This window comes from Lonchura striata, chromosome 8 (genome assembly GCF_046129695.1).
Source record: "Lonchura striata isolate bLonStr1 chromosome 8, bLonStr1.mat, whole genome shotgun sequence".
Classification (NCBI taxonomy): Eukaryota; Metazoa; Chordata; class Aves; order Passeriformes; family Estrildidae; genus Lonchura; species Lonchura striata.
Window position 1 is genome coordinate 23090890 of NC_134610.1, and position 15395 is coordinate 23106284.

Sequence of the window (15395 nt, forward strand, 5' to 3'; positions counted from 1 at the left end):
TGGCATGCGGCTTACCAAAAGCATCATCTGCAGTTAATGGCCCAATAGCCTCTGCTGGGTCAGACACACCAGCTGCATTTTCTGCTGAGACTCTGTAGTAATAACTGGATCCTTGTTTCAATCCAGTTACCTAAAATGCACAAACAATCATTTACTACCTCATATCAAAGATGATGTGCACATTTTACCTGTTGATGAAGAGAACATTGTACCTTAAAAGTAAGAGCAGGTACTAGTTTTGGGTTACAACGAATCCACTTGTCTGTTCCTTCTTCTTGCCTTTCTATGATATAGCCTAAGATTGGACTTCCTCCATCTTCAAGAGGGGGTTCCCACGTGAGCTGAACTGATGACTTAGTTTGATCCGAATGCTCAAGGTTAATGGGAGGACTTGGTCTCTCTGAAAAAAAATGGAGACAAATAGATGTATTCAACTGATAAACCAGCATGGTTCTGCAAATCAACTGTTTCTATCTTACAGTAAAAAAAAAAAGCTTTTGCATAGCTTTTTCTAAATTGATTTTTTAAATTGAGGCTGCATCCTAACTTCAGAGAAAAAATATTTTGCAGCTTTTATTAAACCAAGTGGTAGCAAGGTACTCCTACTGTGTCTGAAGGACAAAAGTAGACAAAAGGGAATAGGGAAAATATAACTGTACACAGTATTTGCAGCACACATGTTCATCAGTTGAATTTTCCTGCACACATGGCATCCAAAATGCTCCTGTCTCATAATGCAGTCGTAATTATACATACTTTGCATACTCACCAATTGGGTCCATGATTTTTACTGCACGTGTAGCAGGACTTGGTTTGCCAACTCCAACCATATTTTGAGCTCTTACTCTGAAGAAATATTCTTCATTTTCCACCACATCAGTCAGGACAGCTGACAGTTCATCAGCTCCTGTGGTCATAGTTGGCTCCCATCTGATGGTAGCTCTGTTACGCAGTTCAATAACGTAGCCAGTAATCGGGGATCCTCCATCATCCTCAGGTGGCTCCCAGCTAAGTGTAGCTCCAAACCTGTTCACATCAGTAACTTCTACATTTTGAGGAGGACCAGGAACATCTGCATTTTATTTTAGGAGGAAAAAGGAAAAAGAAGGCATGTAGGTTTTTCCTATTGTTAGAATTCATACTGCTTTTTTTACACAACCATCAAACACTGAGTTTTTTGTAACTTCTGCTCACCAAATTTGCTCTTAGCTTCCACAGGTGTGTCGGTTTCCACTGGCTCACCAGTGCCCACTCTGTTGCGTGCACTGACACGGAAGAGGTATTCAACTCCTCCTTTCTGAAGTCCAGTAACAGTGTATTCACAATTTTCAGCACGATCTGTGGCCACAATCCAGGTCTTACGCTTGATATCACGTCTTTCAACGACGTAGCCTATGATTTTACTTCCACCATCACTTTCTGGTTCTTGCCATGCGAGACCAACTTCACCATCATAAGTTTCAGTGACTTCCAAGTTTCTAACTGGACCTGGAACATCTATTGAAGATATGACAATACTTCAGGGCATTGCATTGGTTTTCTTCCCTCTGGCTAGAGAATAGGAGTCTGAGAGGAGACCTCAATATGATCTACAGCTTTCCCATGAGGGGAAGCAGAGGGCTTCCCCCTCAATAAAGGCTTTTTATTCTGTGAGATAATGGTAAGCAAGGTTTTAATAATATGAATACTTACCAATGACCTCTACATTGATGAATGCTTCTGCCTGACCATGTTTGTTTCGAAGCACAACCCTGTACCTTCCCTTATCTGATTTCTTTGCTTCATAAATTTTGAAGGTAGTGCAGTCAGTTGTTGTATCAACAGTTGTTGTGGGCAGACTTTCCCCTGCTTTAAACCATTCAGCTTCTGCTCTTGGGTAGGCATCATATGGGACAGTCATAGTTAAAGGTTTCCCAACATCAACCACAAGGTTTTGATCACCAGTCTTGATTTTAGGTGCAGCTAAGAAAGATGAATGTGAAAAGTTCAGTACTTGCACATATATGTATACAAAAATTGATATATTTGTGCAGTCAGCAAAGAAGCTAACACAGAAAAGTAAAATGAGCTGTGTGTAAACTCTAAGGAAATCCTTCATATACTCATAGGGCAGCTCCAGAGAAAGAGAAATACAGATTGGTTGGTATGTACTGTGTCCTCCTAAAAAATCAGGAAATAAAAAGTTGCTTTTTGAGACCTAATTTAACTATTTTGTAAAATAGACAAATTAGGAATTATAATTCTAATAAGTCATATTCTAAATCTAATATGACTTAAATGAGTAGGCCCAATAATTGTAATTGTTTTTTAGTGACTTAATTAAAAGCTTAAAGCTCCTTCAATCTTAAATCTTGGCAAATACACATTGAAAAGTGATAGGTTTTCCTCAACAGCTGGATCAGCATGGTATAATAAAAAATGTTTGTTGTTTAAATTCATATTCACATACTTTAACAGGTTTGTTAAACAATACTCAAATAGTCTAACACTTTCCTCAGGCTGATTATGTATTCATTTCAGTTCAGCTCCTTGAAAGAGTAAAAATCAATTTAGTTAAACTAAGTTCACAAATCTAAGATTTTATAAAATGAGCATCAAACAAACAACTTACCAGCTAATTCAAGCTTAGCTCTAGCTTCCTTGTCTTTGGCGATGAATCTGTATTCCCCTTGGTCACGGGGCTTTATGTCACACACCTGCAGCCTGTGGACCTTTCCTTCACTCATCATCTGATGTTTGTCACCTTGGATGATAATCATGTTGTTTCTCAACCACTTGACTTCCACACCATCTTTGTTCAACTCAGCCATGAAGATGACATCTGTACCAGGAGCTTCGTAAATATCTTGTGGTGGTCGAATAATCTCAACAGGGATTTCTGAAATAAATGTTAATTTATTTAGTGTTATTTGTTTATTATTTACATTATTATGAAATAATGTCGAAATAAATCCCATCCAATTTTACACATACCTTCAACAAAAAGTCTTGCCCTAGATCTCCTGTCATCCACTCCGCAGGAATATTCACATTCATCATCTAGTCTACAGTCTTTTATGATTAATCTGTGCAGATTTCCATCCTTTTCAAACTGGTATCTTTATGGAGGAGGAAAATAGGCAGTATTTTAGTTTCCAGACAAAGCAATAAAATAAAACGAGTATGTTTAGCACATTCAGAAGCATAATAAAATGTACATACTTTTTGCCTTCTTTGATTTCTCTTCCATTTCTGTACCATTTTACACTGACTTTCTCTTTAGAAAGCTGGCATGTAAAGACAGCATCATCAAATTCAGTGACAGTCTGGTCCTGAAGATGTTCAGTGAAGTCTGCTGGTGCTTCTGTGATGATAAGCTCTGCAACTGATTTGTCTTGTCCAGCAGTAACAGTGTATTCACCTTCATCTACAAACCCGCAGTCTTTAATGATCAATGAGTGCTTGAATTTATCAATTTTGTACAAAATGCGCCTGTCAAACGTGATCTCTTCTCCATTCTTTGTCCATTTGAGAGTTGCATTAAGGCGATTGACTTTGCACCAGAATGTGACAGTTTTCTTTTCCATGGTCTCAATGTCTTCAAGAGGCTCAACAATTCTGAGATCCTCCTCTGTTATGACAAAAAGAAGTAAACATTTTTACATCCTCATTTAAAATGGAATGTAAATGATGAGACAATTTTAATGTAGTGCAAGTTATTTACCTAATACTTTTAAGGCAGCTGAGCTTTTAACGTGTTCACCTCTCTGGTTTGTCAATGAGATGGTGTAGGTAGCTTGATCTTTCGCCTCTGCATCTCTGATTCTGAGAGTGTAGACTACACCCTTCTGAACAATAATGTACTTTGCACTATCAAATATTGCCTCGTCATTTTTGTACCACTTCTCTTTGGCACCTTCTTTATTGACTTCACAGTTGAAAATAATTTCTTGACACTCAGTAACTTCTTGGTCCTTAAGAGGAGTTATAATCTTGAGTTTTTCTGAAATTGAGAAAACAGAAGAAATAGGACATCATGTAGCACAAAGAATGCAAAAAAAACAAGGACCTACACATTGATAAAATAAAACTTACCAATCACTGTTAAGTGTGCTGTAGCTTTAGCTTCACCAACCATGACAGTATACATTCCTGTATCTCCTAGAACAGACTCTTTAACCACAAGTGTTCTCTTTTTGCCATCTGAAATGATGTCGTACTTATCACCAGGCTCCAGGACTGTGTCACCCCTCAGCCACTGTACTGTAATGGCTTCTTTGGATACTGAACAGACAAATTCAGCTTTTTCTCCTTCAAGCACCTCAAGGTTTTGTGGTCTGGTAAGAAATTCTGCTGCAAGTTCTGAAAGAAAACATTTACATATATTATTTTTAACTTGTAAACGGAATAAACCAAGTTGTGCATTATTACTGATTTTAAATGTTTTAAATTTTTTTTTCCAGGACACAAGCCCACTAAAGTAGCACTCTTACCAAGTACAGTAAGTTTTCCTGTTGTACTAGAACTTGGGAGCTTGCAAGTGTATTTGGCAGCATCTTCAGGATGAGCATTATGTATAATAAGAATTCTCTTTCTACCATCAGAAATGTGTTCAAATCTACCGCCATCAGGCACCTCTTCATCTCCTTTAAGCCAAGTAACTTCAGCATTAGGCTTTGAAACTTCACAGATCAATTTCACAGTGTCATTTTCATTTACTTCAAGATCAGGAAGATTTTTTGTGAAAACAGCCTCTTCCTCTGCAAAAAGATTTTCAAAATATGATTAAAGCCTGGACTAATAATAATAATAATAATAATAATAAACAACTCCCATATTGTTATTGTTCATATATTAGATTCTAAAACATTGTGTTTACCTATCACTGTAAGTAGGCCAGAAGTTCGAGCTGTTTTTGCTTCACAGGAATATTCAGCTTCATCATCAAACACACATTTACTGATGACAAGAATGTGTTCTGCACCTTTAGAAATTATGTCATACTTTTTGCCTTTTCTAATTTCCATGCCATCCTTAAACCACTTCACCTGTTCCAGAACAAATTAACATGGTTTTAACATGCTCATCATAGCTTTCAGTGCGTTCTTTTATAGTAATATAACAAAGCTTTCCCCTCTAGCTGAAGGAATTACTGAGATTAAAAAGTGTCACTACGGACCTTGACATTTGGGCGAGAAATTTCACATTCAAACCGAGCAGATTCTTTTTCTTTAACCTCAATGTCAGTCAGGGGTTTCAGGAAGTCGACACGAATAGCTGTAAGACAATACAAAATTTTTAGTAGAGGGAAGTCTATGCTAGAGAAGTAAAAAAATTGCCAGCATTCATACTACTGCCAGTCATAGACACTAGTACATTGTCTTTACAGTAACTAGACATTTTGTAGAAAACTATGAATTACTCACGCTCTACATTGAGAAAACATGATGTCTTAAAATCCTTAGCATCACAGGCATATGTTTTTGCATCGTCCAGTGTGCAGCCACGGATGATGAGTTTTCTGACCCTGCCATCAGAAATTATATCGTACTTCTTTGATTTGTGAATTTCTTCTCCATTTTTGAACCATTTAACTTTTGCATTTTCCCTGGAAACTTCACATTCCAGTACTGCAGTGGCTTCCTCTTCAACAGTCTGGTCCTCAAGTGGTTTAGTAAATTCAACTGGGGGTTCTAAAAGAAACATATATTTTTGATAGAAAAAAATCTAAATTACAGTCAGTCTTCTCCTTGCATAGAACTATCCCATGCTGCTTACTAATATTCCTTGATTGAATAACCAAAAAGTCCCTATTGAAGGTTTCTTAAAACATTTTTTATTTTTAATACACAGACATTTTTTGTTAATTTTGTTAATCCTCATTTTCTTCATTTTCAGCCTACGTAAAATTAGACTGGGTGATATCATTGTCCATGGGGTTTTTAATTAAAAATAATCATAAAGCCTTGCAACTCAATTTCTTTAGCTGAACCATACCCATGTAATCTCAGTGACTCTCAGCTTACACTGTGAACTTAGAGAATGCTTAGGGCTTTTTTACAGTTTTTCATTGAATTACTGGATCAGTGTGTGCAGTTCTTTTCCTTCTCAAAGATAACAGCCTGCAGGCAGTACAAGTGGGTATACAGACAATGTTATCTTGTCCCTTGACTGATGGTGCAGTTATACTCTGACAGATTTCTGGATATTTAAAAGAACAGAAAAAGCCACTGGGAGCTACAAAGGCTGGTACTCGTGGGTCCTCTTGAGGCCAATTGAATGTTCAAGACTGCAGCAAAGCCCTGGAAGTCCTAATGAACTGGTTTTTCTCTCAGATTTGACACAGTTCCAGTGTTTTCCCTTGTTCAGCTCTTCTGTGAAGTGCAGAGATTTTGAGTAGGTGGCTTTTTTAATCAGGGAAGCTACCTACCAGTAGAATATTGTATATATGATCCCACTCTTTGATAAATATCAACTTGATAGATATGAAGTGTGTATCAGCTTCCTATTCCAGGACAAATCATGAGTGGAACATGAATGCTGATGATGGTGTAACTAAAATGACCGACTTACCTTTCACGAAAAGATTTGCTTGAGTTCTGAAATCTTTTGCTGTCAGTGATACCTCTCCTGCATCTGTTAACTTGACGTCTCTAAGAATAAGTGTGTGAACTCTCCCTTCAGCACGGGTCACAACCTGACAAAATATATAAAAACCCCGCTGTGAACATCTACAACAAGTATTTAAAAAATATTTCATGAAATAGCATGCTATTTATGATTTGTGGAGTTTGGTTGTCCAATTTCATGTGAAATTTTGACAACTTCCTTTTGTACATACTTGATATAGCTCAATTCTCTAAGTTTTGGGGGTTTTTGGACTGATTTGAGATGATGTCTGTTTTGAGAAAAAAAAAAGCAACTTTTTGGGAAAAGTTAGTATTACTGATGGCTACATGTAAAGGAAAAACTTTTTCAGCTACAAAGCGGTTTGGCGCTCCCCACATACACTTTTCTGGAAATGCCTATTTGACTTTCTATTATTAAAATTTGGTAAAAAATTCTGCCTAAATGCCAGTTTCTTTTATGACCTATTGCAGAAACTACTTTGCAATAACAGTAAACAAAAAAATCACTTCAATGAATAAAGGTTATAAATGTTCACCTGAATGCCAGCAACAGAGGTAATAAAAAAGTTTGAATTAGCAAACAGCCAAAGTGAAACACTAAAATGTACAAATAGATTGATTTTTAAAGACAGTTGTGTGTTTCAAGAGGCTATTTTGAATGGGTAGAAAGTGATGCATTGAGTGCATATATTGTTTACTTTCAATTTCATACTGATAAAGTTTCAACTGTTCAAATGACAGTTTTGACTATATATGTAAACTACATGAAATCTGATTTTTTTTTTTTCATGTAATTGAAAGGATCACTCAGACAGAAAAGACCAAAATAATGCTCCATTGTACAGATTACCAAACATAATAGTTTTCTGGCCAGGCAATCATAACTATCAATCCACTGCACTGACCAGTAACTTTTCACATTTTTATTTTAAAACTCAAAAGTAATTATCTTGATTAATTTAATTACTCATCTGCTGAGTTTCAACTTTGTTTATCTGTCCTTAAATACTGTAATAGGGTCCCTTATCATGATGATGTGTTTGGATTTTCCTATTTTTGGATTTTATTTATTGTATTAAATAGCTTTTATTTATGCAAATTTTTAAAGCACAGAAAGATCTAGAAAAACCTGAAAAAAAAAGTAAAAAATTGTATTTAAAGAAATACCAATCTGTACTAAAGTATTATTAAACAGCATTATCACAAGTTCTGCAACTTCATTAGGTTACACAATGCCTTGAAAGTTTATTTTATCTTAGGTTTCCAACTTTTATTTGAATTTGCATTACTTTTTTAGGACTAGTATGTGAAAAAGAAGTCTTACAACCAGTAATATACATTTAAATTTCTTAACATATTAATTTATGTTTCTTTATTTATTTCCTCTATCATTAACTTTAAACATTTTGACTGCATTCCAGGCTGCTCAGATCTCAGAGTTAAGAGCCAGCACTTGATGAAGGGTTAAAAATAGCTAGTGAGAAGTGCTTGACAAGCAAATCTGCCCAGAGAGATATCTGGAGAGCCAGAACAAATGCCTGAAATGGAATTTGAATCCTCTTAATCCCCTTATATGTTGAACTGGACTGCAACTCAGCATTCAGGAGAAAAAAAATCCTCTTTCAAAATCCTCTCACTGTAACCACAGGTAACCTGAGCAAAAATTATTCAGTATCCTTGTAGCTGAGTCTCCAACAGAATCAAGTACAAAATCACTATTGTAATGATGGATATTTTGGAATTTTAGTTTCCCTTCATATGATAAATAATTGTAGCATTCCAGAATACTGGACTTTCTGGAAAAAACTGTTGTATCTGATTTAGGGATGATTTAGCATTTGACACAGCAGTACTACAATACTGCTGTGCCTCAGTACTTCAGCTGGGAGAGAATAAATGAGAAATAAAGAAGGGGAAGAGACATGAAAGACAAGAAGGAGGAAACATGAGAAAAAGTAAAGTTCAGATTTTTTTACCTGATCACTGGGCTCCAGTTTCTTTCCTTTCAGGAACCATTCTACAGGGATTCCCTCGTAAGAGAGTTCGCAATCAAAGGTTGCTGATTCCCCAGCTGTCACTGTTACATCCTTGAGGGGTCTCAGCAAGCCAATTACTCGAGCTTGGTAAGGAGAAGACATAATTTTTAGATTAGTCACTTCTACCCAAGAGAGAACTGCTGCCCTTACGTACTAATCTCCATGGTGGCTTCCCTCAAGAGAGCCAGACATCGCAATGCTGCTCTTTAAATTCCCTAAATAGAAGAGGCCACCCTGGGTTCTTAGGGGAGGGCTGGTCACCTACAATTTCCTATTTGCAGAGCGTGTTTCTTTAAATTGAACAAGGTCAGCAGGAAAGTTGCTCTGCATCTGTCTCCTTGCCAAGCCTTGCATGCCTGTTGCTAGATAAGGCATGTGTTTCCAAAATAGCGAGGGCTAGGATTGGAGTGGGAAACAAGTGGTCTGCAACGGTGTAGTCTGTCCCTGTCCATCAAGCTCTTCACCCTATCCCCAGATATCACTGTTATCCTACCCTTTCCAGCTAACGTGACACTTCGATGCAGCAGAGGCTTTGCTTGCAATATTTGATTTCATAACAGTATATATGATGCCAGACCACCAAGCAACGTTCAAGGCCATCTTCTTAATTTTACTGCTATATGAATAAATTATATATAAGGTTAAAAACACGTAGGACATTCCTTAACAAAAAAAAATTAAGACATTTTGAGTAACTAATCCCTAAATTGCTGTTCTGGAAAGGATTCTGTGGGTTCAGTACAGTATAGAGGTTTGCCACCCATTCCAAAGAGGCAGTAAGTATCATGTTTTTGCTTAATTAATAAATTAATTACAGTTTAAAAAACACCTACGTTTCACTCGAAGGTGAGCACCAGACTTGGCATTTGCTGCTTGAAAATCTACTCCACCAGCTTGATCTAAGCGCACATTGTACAGTGTAAGGAAGTGCTTTTTTCCTTCCTCCTTGATTTCACATTCCTGCAAAAACAGAATTGAAATAATTTTTTCAGCATCCTTTTTGTATTACTCACCAAAAAAGCCCCTATTTCTCATATCATTAATCTGTTTTCTACTACTCCATTCACAGCTCCTGGGCCCATGTGAAGTATACCCTATAAACATTCACTCATAGGTCTTTCCTTTCAAACTCTCTTCTTAATACCATTTGAAGGAAAGGGGAAGAGGCAACACATTTCTGTGCTGAGTAGCAAATATATTAACATATATATAGACCAGTCAGAGGCCTAGCTCCCACAAAGGAACTAGAAATGGCTAAGCTTGTGCTGTGATCTTTTCTCAAGAAGACCTTCCCTTCTTTTATCCAGACAGTGATTTTCATGTACCTTCCAATCTTTCTGTATTATTCACATTTATGCCATTACAAAGAAGCCAAATTATTGCCAACTGTGATCGTATTGTTTCTTTATTTTCCAGATCTTTCCAACAAGGAATTTATATTTGATATTAATATTTGATTAAGCTCTGTACATTTTACTCCAATTGTAGCTGTCACAGAAATGCAGAAGAGTTTGTAAATGTGATATACATCTCTTTAAACCAAACATAACTCAAAACCCACAGGAAAAAGCATGAAATCTCATGTTTGCATTTTTAAATGCCATTGTGTTGAAGTGAATTCCATAAGGTCTTTGCACTTTGGATACATGATTGTTAGGTATTGTTAGCAATGCAGAATGTACTGTTTTATGTAAAAATCATTACTTATTCAGCTATTTTGGATTACATTTGTACTACATTTAAAACATTATTAATTAAAAAAACCCAGGAGACTAAATTTAGTTTCTGCAGTCATCCTCCCTCACACTCTAATTCCCCGTGAAGTGTTGAGACACAGATAAAAAAGATCATTAAATATTTGCTTACAGCTGATTCAGTCAGGGGTTCTCCTTTTAGCTTCCAATTGCCATGGACACCTTCCTCAGAGATTTCAATATCAAAACGGGCAGTCTCTGTCTCAATCACCTCCACACTGTATAGTGGTCGCACAATCTCAATATCCCGGTCTGGAGAAAAAAAATGCAATTGACTCTCTCAGTTTCTAGCAGATGTCAAAAGACCTCTATAAAGCAGCCCATTGAAATAACCATACCTTCAATATCAAGTTTAGCAGAGGTTTGGTCAGTACCACAGTCACAAGTGTACTGTCCAATGTCTTTCTTCAAAGCTTTCTTGAGAATAAGGATTCTCTTTTTGCCATCAGCCTTAATAACAACATTCTTTGAAGCAGTAATTGGCTTGCCATCCTTCATCCATTTAACCGGGGCATCTGCTTTGCTGATTTCACATTGCAAGATTACTTCATCTTTCTCCACAGCAGTGTAATCCTGCAGCTTCCCAGTGAAATAAGGGTCTCCCTCTGCAAGCAAAAGTTAAGATGTATTTCAGTCTGAAGTTTTAGTCTACCAGAAAAAACAGTTTCTACCATAAAATATATTTCCTGTTTATATCCCACAAGAAGGATTAAATATAGTCCTTTTTCACAGTTCTGTTACAAAAAAGAAAACAATAAACACCTAATAAATTATTCAGGGCATTACTAATATTACTGACAACATTCTTTTGATGCTCTAGGAGTTTTAGAGCATTGTTTTAAGTATGTACTTACTAACGCTGCAACTTTGCATGAAATTTTAAAATAATTGTAATCATCCTTCATGAACAGGTAAATGGAGACACCAGGAAAAAAACCAAATTGTTAGATTTTCAAAATAATAATTTAGATTTAGGCCAACCACAAGAGTTCTGATTACTATTTTTTATTAATAAAACTCCTCTGATAATATACATCAGGTAAATTATTTTGGGCATTCTTACCAAGAACAGTGAGTTTAGCTTCTGAGGATTTGCCCATAGCTTCCACTTTTATCTGAGAAGTATCATCAATAGTAAGATCTTTGATTGTGAGTGTATGGAATTTGCCATCATCTGTCATTGAAACCACTTTGCTGGTATGTAATCGTTGGTCATTCTTGAACCAGACCACAGTGATATTTTCATGGGAGAGTTCCACAGTGAACTCTGCAGTTTCTCGCTCCTTCTTTGTTACATCCTTGAGAGGAGTGATGAATTTCAGGCGAATACCTATAACAACGTAACATGTCATAATGTTATCAATAGGAATTATGCAAGTATATGATGCACAACTTTCCTAGAAAGGCAAAGTCTAACAAACCTTCAATAATTAGCTTGGCACTTGTTCTTTTATCCTCAGCTTCAAATGTGTATTTTACTTCATCCTCAAAGGCAACAGATTTAATAATCAGAGCATGCTTTGTTCCATCTGAAATGATTTCGAATCTTTCATCAGGAGTGATCTCTTCTGTTCCTTTCAACCAGCGGAAAGTCTTGGGTTCCCTGGATACCTCACATTCAAACTTAGCTTCGTCCTTCTCAAAGACCTTCACATCACTTAGTGGAGTGATAAAGATAAGAGGCAGTTCTGAAATCAAAGAAGAGCTCTTTCAGTTCAGTTCATACAGTGCTTTCTGACACTAGATTTGTTCTGATGCCCCAAAATACACATGGAAATGTTAGCAAAGTGCAGACTGTACCTTTCACTTTCAGATTAGCAGCACTTTTAGCATTGGCAGCTTGGAAAGACACTTCTCCAGTCATATCAAGTTTGCAGTTATGAAGGACAAGAATATGCTTCTTCCCATCTTCAATGATTTCACAGTCCTAGTGATAAAGAAACACATACCCCACCCCAAATATTAATATTCTAAGAAACCACTAAGAAATAACTATTATTAATATAGCTTTCTACTGGAAATTATGATCTAAAAATAAAGAAGAATTCTTACAGGTGAAGGTGTTAGAGTTTCTCCCTTTAGCTTCCACACAGGATGGACATCAGGCTCAGAAATTTCAATTTCAAAGCGTGCTGTTTCACCAACAAATACTTCCACTCCATATAGTGGGCGCTCCACTTTAATTAAGCGAGCTAAAAAAACAAAAACAAAACAAAACAAAAGTTTGCATCTTTTTACTCACAAATTGTATACCATAGAAATGTGATACTGGAAAGCATCTTAAGTCTCTTCCTTTTCCTTCTTTTGGGCATACAAATGCTACAACTAGCAAGTGTTGTAGTAACCCCTTCTTAAAAAGCCACAAGTTGGCAGTCTACAACAGTCTTCTATGTCTGAAATTTAGTTATTTTTGGTAAGAATATTTTTCCTAATAATTAACCCAGATATGTGTTAGAGTGAACTAAACTGTTTTTATTTCCTGATGGTAACTGGACAGAGAGAGTAACTCTCTCCAGTAATTGTCAAATATATTATCTCTTGCAATCACTTTTAATAACCTCAAATCTAGGTATTTCAGCCATTCATCATAACAGCATCCTTTTCACAGATCCATTTTGGGTCTTGCTCTCTGCAGAGTGTCTGTCTGTCTACACCAGTTCACAAACGCTTCGCTCCTTTCCTTTAGTGAAGACATGATTACTTACACTCAACGCTGATATTGGCACTTGTCTTGTCGGTTCCACAGTCACACTCATAAACACCTTTGTCACTCTCTGCAGCCTTCTTGATCTTCAGGATACGGCGCAAGCCATCTGTTTTTATGGAAATTCTGTTGGAAGCTATTAGTTCTTCACCGTCCTTGTACCATTTTACTGGCACATCTTTGCTAAGTTCACACTCCAGAGTAATATCATCTTTCTCTACAGCACTGTAGTCTTGTAATTTCACAGTGAAATATGGATCAGCCTCTACAAAAGCCACAGTGGATAAGAAAAATTAGTTATACAAATATACTAAGAGGTCAATATTTTGTCACTTTCTACTTATAAAAATGGTTGATATTTATTCTATAGCAGGTTTTAGATTATTTATGTAATTACCTAAGACTTTCAGGTTGGCTTGTGTGTTCATGTCCTTGACTACAGCCTTTATTTCTGAGATATCATCAAGTGTTACTTCTCTCATTTCTAGTTTATGAACTTTGCCTTCTGAAGTAATTAAAACTGTTCTGCTTGTGTGAAGTCTCTTGTCATTTTTGAACCATTTCACAGGCATGTCTTCATGAGAAAGCTCAAACTGAAAGTGAGCTGTTTCCCCCTCTTTCACTGTTTGATCCTGTAGAGGTGATATGAACTTCAGCCTCACACCTGTAATGTAGACACATAAATACAATCAGAAAAAAGGCTAATGTAGTCCTGCAAGACATATTTATCTTTTATTTTTGTTCTTTTGTTCATGAGAAAACACTTGCCTTCCACAAACAGTCTTGCTGTGCTCTTTTTGCCATCAACTTCAGCAGTATATTCTCCCTCATCATCAAACTGTGAATCATTGATAACAAGAATGTGCTTCTTTCCATCAGCAATGATGTCAAATTTTTCTCCAATCTTGAGTATATCAGTGCCCTTCGACCATATAACATTGGCCTCTCTGGTAAGGACACATTCAAACCTTGCTTGGCGCTTCTCAGGAACAGTGACATCTTTTAGGGGCACAGCAAAGTCCAATTCGATTTCTGGAAGCAAAAGGTAACACATCATTTGTAACGTGCTCCATGTGAACTCTGTCTAAGCTGGGGTCACGCTCCGAGGGACAGCGTACCTTTCACTGTCAGGATAGCTGTAGTGACGGCGTTCAGGGCCTGGTAAAGGACTTCGCCAGCTTGCTCTAACTTGACTTTGTGTAAGGTTAGGAAGCGTTTTCCCCCTTCAGCTTTGATTTCACATGTCTGGAGAGATGACAGACTTTGTTAAATACAAATACCAATGTAATGCTAATGCCTTGCTGCTGCATGATTTTATTAAAGGGATTTTCATAAACATTGTATGCACGGTAAAGAGTCAGGTAGGAAGAATAAAATTGCTTTTCAAGGAAAGTTAATACTTTGACTCAGTAATTAAAATACACAGTACATTGCTTCAGCATTCCACACTTCTTCAGAATGTCAGAATTATTCCCATAATGTATGTAGGATATTTCTATTATTGCTTGAATTATGTGCTGTAATACCTTAAGAAAATGAAGGCCTTCAAAACTTAGCTTTTATAAAGTATAATCCTTACTTAGAGAATTAGTTGTTTTAATCATATATTCTGGACTGAGTAGCAATGACATGTCTTAACATAAAGATTCAAGGAACCTGTTCACAGTATTTAATTGAAAGAAATTGTTTCAAAATTCAAAGATGCTTACAGGTGAAGGTCTCAGGATTTCTCCTTTCAGCTTCCATTCACCAGGAATATCATCTTCAGATATTTCTGTATCAAAGCTTGCTGTTTCCTTCTCATAAACTGTAACATCCTCTAATGGCTTCAAAAGCTCAACTTCACGTTCTACAATACACAAATAAACACACATGATTAGATCGAGTTTTGATAGAACTTAATAATTAAGGAAGGTTATCTTTCATGTTTGTTTGTTTGGATATTTTTCAACACTGGCCTACATGCTGATTAAATATAATCCAAATAAAAGCTTCCTTACCACCAAGGGTCAGTTTAGCTGGGTATCTGCGACCTTCCACTTCCACTGCATATTCTCCAATATCAGCAGGACCAGCATTCTTGATTTTCAGGAAAATTTTATTTCCTTCTTTCAAGATTTCTGTCTTGTCAGTGGGTTCAGCAGGGATTTCCTCATCTCCTTTGAACCATTTAATGTTTGGTGTATCCTTGACAATGTCACAGCTGAAAGTAGCTGTTCCTTTTGGTTTAACATGCTGGTCTCTTATGGGTTTTACTAACCAGTCCCTTATAATTTCTGCATGACAAAATGTT

At 36.6% G+C, this 15395-nt stretch overlaps 1 protein-coding gene across 31 annotated transcripts in view; it reads right to left on the reverse strand.

Annotated features, from left to right (window-relative positions):
• The window catches only part of TTN (titin), a 239112-nt gene that overhangs the window by 83264 nt on the left and 140453 nt on the right, over positions 1–15395 (reverse strand). For all 31 annotated transcript variants that reach the window (XM_077785076.1, XM_077785079.1, XM_077785098.1 and 28 more), the window contains 29 exons: positions 15103–15378; positions 14812–14951; positions 14221–14347; positions 13871–14134; positions 13500–13766; positions 13104–13367; positions 12451–12590; positions 12199–12325; positions 11820–12086; positions 11462–11728; positions 10737–11003; positions 10511–10650; positions 9478–9604; positions 8585–8727; positions 6553–6676; positions 5406–5672; positions 5159–5256; positions 4859–5027; positions 4473–4739; positions 4075–4341; positions 3704–3982; positions 3202–3610; positions 2974–3098; positions 2612–2878; positions 1693–1962; positions 1195–1497; positions 770–1072; positions 213–400; positions 16–130 (listed from right to left, as the gene is read on the reverse strand). In XM_077785076.1, the coding sequence (XP_077641202.1) occupies positions 16–130; positions 213–400; positions 770–1072; positions 1195–1497; positions 1693–1962; positions 2612–2878; positions 2974–3098; positions 3202–3610; positions 3704–3982; positions 4075–4341; positions 4473–4739; positions 4859–5027; positions 5159–5256; positions 5406–5672; positions 6553–6676; positions 8585–8727; positions 9478–9604; positions 10511–10650; positions 10737–11003; positions 11462–11728; positions 11820–12086; positions 12199–12325; positions 12451–12590; positions 13104–13367; positions 13500–13766; positions 13871–14134; positions 14221–14347; positions 14812–14951; positions 15103–15378 (6267 nt within the window). The remainder of the gene's footprint in view (positions 1–15; positions 131–212; positions 401–769; positions 1073–1194; positions 1498–1692; positions 1963–2611; positions 2879–2973; positions 3099–3201; positions 3611–3703; positions 3983–4074; positions 4342–4472; positions 4740–4858; positions 5028–5158; positions 5257–5405; positions 5673–6552; positions 6677–8584; positions 8728–9477; positions 9605–10510; positions 10651–10736; positions 11004–11461; positions 11729–11819; positions 12087–12198; positions 12326–12450; positions 12591–13103; positions 13368–13499; positions 13767–13870; positions 14135–14220; positions 14348–14811; positions 14952–15102; positions 15379–15395) is intronic.